The 6,000-nt window shown below is 45.4% G+C and overlaps 1 protein-coding gene across 1 annotated transcript in view; it reads right to left on the bottom strand.

Moving 5' to 3' along the window:
- Positions 1 to 3,047, bottom strand: part of LOC110503831 (short transient receptor potential channel 4-like) — a 35,301-nt gene extending 32,254 nt beyond the window's left edge. The window contains exons 1-2 of the mRNA XM_021582383.2: positions 2,868 to 3,047; positions 1,170 to 1,388 (exon numbers count right to left, since the gene is read on the bottom strand). Coding sequence (XP_021438058.2) covers positions 1,170 to 1,388; positions 2,868 to 3,026 — 378 coding nt within the window. The 5' untranslated portion in view covers positions 3,027 to 3,047. The remainder of the gene's footprint in view (positions 1 to 1,169; positions 1,389 to 2,867) is intronic.
- Between the last annotated feature and the right edge of the window lie 2,953 nt (positions 3,048 to 6,000).

The following is a 6,000-nucleotide window of genomic DNA, read 5'->3' on the forward strand; positions in this document are numbered from 1 at the left end:
CGTAAATATATATATTGATTGCAATTGTTCCCGAATGAGTGAGCGTTCATGTGCAAAGGATTAGCATTTCAATCGTTATAATTATCAACTCTGTAGGGACTTCTCAGTCGACCCCCACTTCCTTTTTTGTCTAACAAGCCGCCATGCCAGTTTAGCCCACTAGGGCACATTCCCCTATAATTTCTTGTAACCATTTTTACTCTGTTTGTTTGTGTGTGCACTTCTGTGATTGTTTAGTTAGTTAATAAATCAATTATTTAAGACAATTGATGTATGGATGACTCATAGTGAAGACTGGGTTCGTGCAGATAACCAACAATTTACGACGTTTGGAATGAGACTAACGTGAGGTAAAATAAATAAGTCATTAATCAGAAGACTATTGATCAGATATTCAAATATCTGAAAAGTTATATTAGGAAAATTATAACTTTGTAATCTGAATATTTTCCTTGGTGCCCGACTTCCTAGTTAATTACAGTTACATGATTAATCAGTTTAACCGCGTAATACTAATTACAGAGAATATTTGATAAAAACTAAGTCTCATTTAATGATAGTAAAGACAAGACAAATGTTTGTACCATGTTTTGTGCTGCTGCCATGTTGTGTTGCTACCATGTTGTTGTTATGTTGTGTTGCTACCATGCTGTGTTGTCAGGTGTTGCTACCATGCTGTTGTCTTGGGTCTCTCTTTATGTAGTGTTGTGTTGTCTCTCTTGTTGTGATGTGTGTTTTGTCCTATATTTTTATTACATTTATTTAAATTTTGAATCCCCTGTCCCCGCAGGAGGCCTTTTGCCTTTTGGTAGGCCGTCATTGTAAATAGGAATTTGTTCTTAAGTGACTTGCCTGGTTAAATAAAGGTTTTAAAAAAAGGTTGTTAAAAAATGTATCCTTATAGGAATGAGTATGTGCCTGGTAGGGCATGTGCTAGTGTAATGCACAGGAAAAACAACAGGGCATATAGTAGAGACTGTTCTATGTCGACATGTCAGGTCTAAGGCCTTTCTCAAGACCAGTAAAGCAGGTAGCCTATTGGTATGTGATAACACAAGGACAGTGTGCTGTATGCAGGTGAATGTAGGCTAGTCACCCCTCCACCAAGTGACTATAGCCAACACTCAACAACAGGGTGCCATTTGGGAAGCACGCTGTAACTATCCTACCTGTTTCTCCCCGCTGGGCTTCTTGTGGTTGAGCAGCAGTTCCACGGCCCCCACCACCTCTTTACGGATGGCGTGTAGGAGAGCATCACCGACGTACACGTTATAGGTGAGCAGCAGCTCTATAATCTCCAGGTTCTCATTCTCTATAGCGATCAGCAGAGCTGTGCGGCCCAAAGGGTCTATACAGTTAATGTTGATCCGGAAGTATATCTCTGCCTCCTACAAGCGGGGGGGGGGGGGGGGGGGGGGGGGGGTGACAATGGATGATTACTTAGTTTTACGGTATCAAGATAGCAAATTGTATCATGTTTATTGATATTGTACTTGAACTGAGACTTATTTATCCCTCCATCCCTCCCCTCTTCCTGTCCCTCCCTCCCTCCCCTTTCCTGTCTCTCTCCATTCCTTCCTCCTTTCCTTTCACTCCCTCCCTTCCTACCTCCCTCCCCTCTCCCTCCCTTCTCTTCCCTCCCTCACCTCTTACCTTTCTCCATCTCCCATCCCTCTACTCCCTCCATCCCTACCACTAGAGCTTGTTTGATGGAAGTATAGTATGCTTTCTCCTACCTACTTAATCTCCCCCTCCCTTCCTCCCTCTCTCCACCTCTCCCTCCCTCCCTCCCTCCCTCCCTCCCTCCCTCCCTCCCTCCCTCTCCTTCCTTCTTCCCTACTTCCAGAGACCGTTTGACTGAGGCATAGTCTCCTTTCTCCACCATCCCCTCCCTTCCTCCCTCCCCTTTCCCTCCCTGCCCTGCATCCCTACCTCTAGAGCCTGTTTGACTGAGGCATAGTCTCCACCATCCCCTCCCTTCCTCCCTCCCCTTTTCCTCTCCGCCCTGCATCCCTACCTCTAGAGCCTGTTTGACTGAGGCATAGTCTCCACCATCCCCTCCCTTCCTGCCTCCCCTTTGCCTCTCCGCCCTGCATCCCTACCTCTAGAGCCTGTTTGACTGAGGCATAGTCTCCACCATCCCCTCCCTTCCTGCCTCCCCTTTTCCTCTCCGCCCTGCATCCCTACCTCTAGAGCCTGTTTGACTGAGGCATAGTCTCCACCATCCCCTCCCTTCCTCCCTCCCCTTTTCCTCTCCGCCCTGCATCCCTACCTCTAGAGCCTGTTTGACTGAGGCATAGTCTCCACCATCCCCTCCCTTCCTCCCTCCCCTTTTCCTCTCCGCCCTGCATCCCTACCTCTAGAGCCTGTTTGACTGAGGCATAGTCTCCACCATCCCCTCCCTTCCTGCCTCCCCTTTGCCTCTCCGCCCTTCATCCCTACCTCTAGAGCCTGTTTGACTGAGGCATAGTCTCCACCATCCCCTCCCTTCCTCCCTCCCCTTTTCCTCTCCGCCCTGTATCCCTACCTCTAGAGCCTGTTTGACTGAGGCATAGTCTCCACCATCCCCTCCCTTCCTGCCTCCCCTTTGCCTCTCCGCCCTGCATCCCTACCTCTAGAGCCTGTTTGACTGAGGCATAGTCTCCACCATCCCCTCCCTTCCTCCCTCCCCTTTGCCTCTCCGCCCTGCATCCCTACCTCTAGAGCCTGTTTGACTGAGGCATAGTCTCCACCATCCCCTCCCTTCCTCCCTCCCCTTTTCCTCTCCGCCCTGTATCCCTACCTCTAGAGCCTGTTTGACTGAGGCATAGTCTCCACCATCCCCTCCCTTCCTCCCTCCCCTTTTCCTCTCCGCCCTGCATCCCTACCTCTAGAGCCTGTTTGACTGAGGCGTAGTCTCCTTTCTCCACTGCTCCCAGGTAGTTCCTTTCCAGGCCAGACAGTTCAGACTCGGCCCTGACAATCCTCAGAGGGATCCGGTCCCTGTAGGAGGAGTTGTCTGTCCTCCGGTAGTACAGTTGAGACATCGCTGCTAGTGCTAGGCAATCTCACTCACCTAGACAGGTTAGATTAGATAACATTGATTACCCCTTATCTACATTTTGGGGAGGCAGTGGACAGAGACAGGGACACAGATCAGTAATGGTTGGGTGAATGGTTTGGTTGCTAGTGGGAAAACTACTTCATGCAGACTGGACTCACTGGACAGACGTTTGGTCATTTATTTACATCTTTGCACCTCCAATAAGTATAATATGTTTTTTTGTGTGTCAACATTTGTATTTATGTTGTCATTTTTTCGTTAGTGAGGGGTGGTGGGGGCTCTCATATAACTTAACTTGCATATTCAGTTCATATTGTATTTAATTGTGGACTGCCACTCCAAAATAAAAATGTAACATTTAAAAAAGTACATATATACGAAAAATGTAAATAAGAATTTGTTCATAACTGACTTGCCTAGTTAAATAAAGCTATAACACTTTTTTTGCATTTTTAAAACCACCAATGTAAATTCTCCTGTAATTCTCCTTTGTTGTTAGCAGGCACAAAGCAACCTGGTCTCAGAGAAAGACATAATATAATACTAAAGTATTATACATAGTATAATACTAAACTCAGCAAGAAAGGAAACATCCTCTCACTGTCAACTGCGTTTATTTTCAGCAAACTTAACGTGTAAATATTTGTATGAACATAACAAGATTCAACAACTGAGACATAATCTGAACAAATTCCACAGACATGTGACTAACAGAAATTTAATAATGTGTCCCTGAACAAAGGGGGGGTCAAAATCAAAAGTAACAGTCAGTATCCGGTGTGGCCACCAGCTGCATTAAGTACTGCAGTGCATCTCCTCCTCATTGACTGCACCAGATTTGCCAGTTCTTGCTGTGAGATGTTACTCCACTCTTCCATCAAGGCACCTGCAAGTTCCCGGACATTTCTGGAGGGAATGGCCCTAGCCCTCACCCTCCGATCCAATAAGTCCCAGACGTGCTCAATGGGATTGAGATCCGGGCTCTTCGCTGGCCATGGCAGAACACTGACATTCCTGTCTTGCAGGAAATCATGCACAGTACGAGCAGTATGGCTGGTGGCATTGTCATGCTGGAGGGTCATGTCAGGATGAGCCTGCAGGAAGGGTACCACATGACGGAGGAGGATGTCTTCCCTGTAACATACAGCGTTGAGATTTCCTGCAATGACAACAAGCTCAGTCTGATGATGCTGTGACACACTGCCCAGACCATGACAGACCCTCCACCTCCAAATCGATCCCGCTCCAGAGTACAGGCCTCGGTATAACGCTCATTCCTTCGACGATAAACGTGAATCCGACCATCACCCCTGGTGAGACAAAACCACGACTCGTCAGTGAAGAGCACTTTTTGCCAGTCCTGTCTGGTCCAGCGACGGTGGGTTTGTGCCCATAGGTGACGTTGTTGTGATGCCTAGTGAGGACCTGCCTTACAATAGGCCTACAAGCCCTCAGTCCAGGCTCTCTCAGCCTTTTGCGGACATTCTGAGCACTGATGGAGGGATTGTGCATTCCTGGTGTAACTCGGGCAGTTGTTGTTGCCATCCTGTACCTGTCCCGCAGGTGTGATGTTCAGATGTACCGATCCTGTGCAGGTGTTGTTACACGTGGTCTGCCACTGCGAGGATGATCAGCATGCCTAAGGCATGTTCATGCAGATGAGCAGGAACCCTGGGTATCGTTCTTTTGGTGTTTTTCAGAGTCAGTAGAAAGGCCTCTTTAGTGTCCTAAATTTTCATAACTGTGAACTTAAATGCCTACCGTCTGTAAGTTGTTAGTGACTTAACGGCTGATCCACAGGTGCATGTTCATTAATTGTTTATGGTTCATTGAACAAGCATGGGAAACAGTGTTTAAACCTTTACAATTAAGATCTGTGAAGTTATTTGCATTTTTACAAATTATCTTTGAAAGAAAGGGTCCTGAAAAAGGGACGTTTCTTTTTTTGCTGAGTTTATGTCCTCCAAATATGATAACTTAAGTCATCCAATGTGTACATACTATACGTCCTGTAATTCATAGGATATTGTATGACTGCTATTCCATTCATTATGTAATGTGTAATACTAAATAGAGTGAGTCCGATTTACATAATAAATCTTACCCTGAGGCCAGGTTGACTTATTCTGACGTTCATGGCAGTAAAGCAAAAAATGTAGCAGAATCTAAATCGACACAAATCCAGAGTCTAACAACAAAGTCAGCAAAGCAATTATATACATTTGATGGTTAATTTAATTATGTATTAGTTTATTATCAAATGAATATGATATCAACTGCTGGTAATAACTGAATTTGGCTAAAGCCATTAATTTCCTCAAACGTTCAATGTGGTTGTTCGCAGGGCATCCCATCGATGCCAATATACTATACAAATGCATTATACACGCAAGCAAAAAGACAGCTGAACTTACCCTCTCAGTCCTGTACGTTTTGACTATGACATTTGATTGTCAAAAAATTAAACACCTCTCTTCCATTACTTGAAACACATAGGCCTACAACAGCAGGTCTTCTGTGGGTTGCGGAACAGAAATAGGACGAAGAAAAACTATTCCACCTTGTTCCTTTGTGTATTCCAGTTGACAGTAGTAGCATATACTGAATAAGGAGCCTAAAGTAACAACGTTATAATTAGAGCAAGCTAATAGTGTCGCGATCAAAGATATTTGCAAAATAAATGATATGACAGAATTGTCAACATAATTCCATCAGAATTATCGGGACTCGTAAGCATTCAATTCAGTAGAAGGTGTGATCTTGGATGTTTTAAAGTGTAAGAAATCCACCCTCGTTCAAAACATTCGCAAACACGCAATCAAGCCCGTTTGAAGAGACGCACACATCCTCTTCGCTGCCTCCAGCTTCGCGCGCTCTTCGGTTGATAGACTACAGGAGCGTCTCGTGACTCAGTAGGAGTGTGTTTGTTCGCAAATGAAAAGCATGCAGAGGTAACA

Source organism: Oncorhynchus mykiss, chromosome 24 (assembly GCF_013265735.2).
Source record: "Oncorhynchus mykiss isolate Arlee chromosome 24, USDA_OmykA_1.1, whole genome shotgun sequence".
Lineage (NCBI taxonomy): Eukaryota > Metazoa > Chordata > Actinopteri > Salmoniformes > Salmonidae > Oncorhynchus > Oncorhynchus mykiss.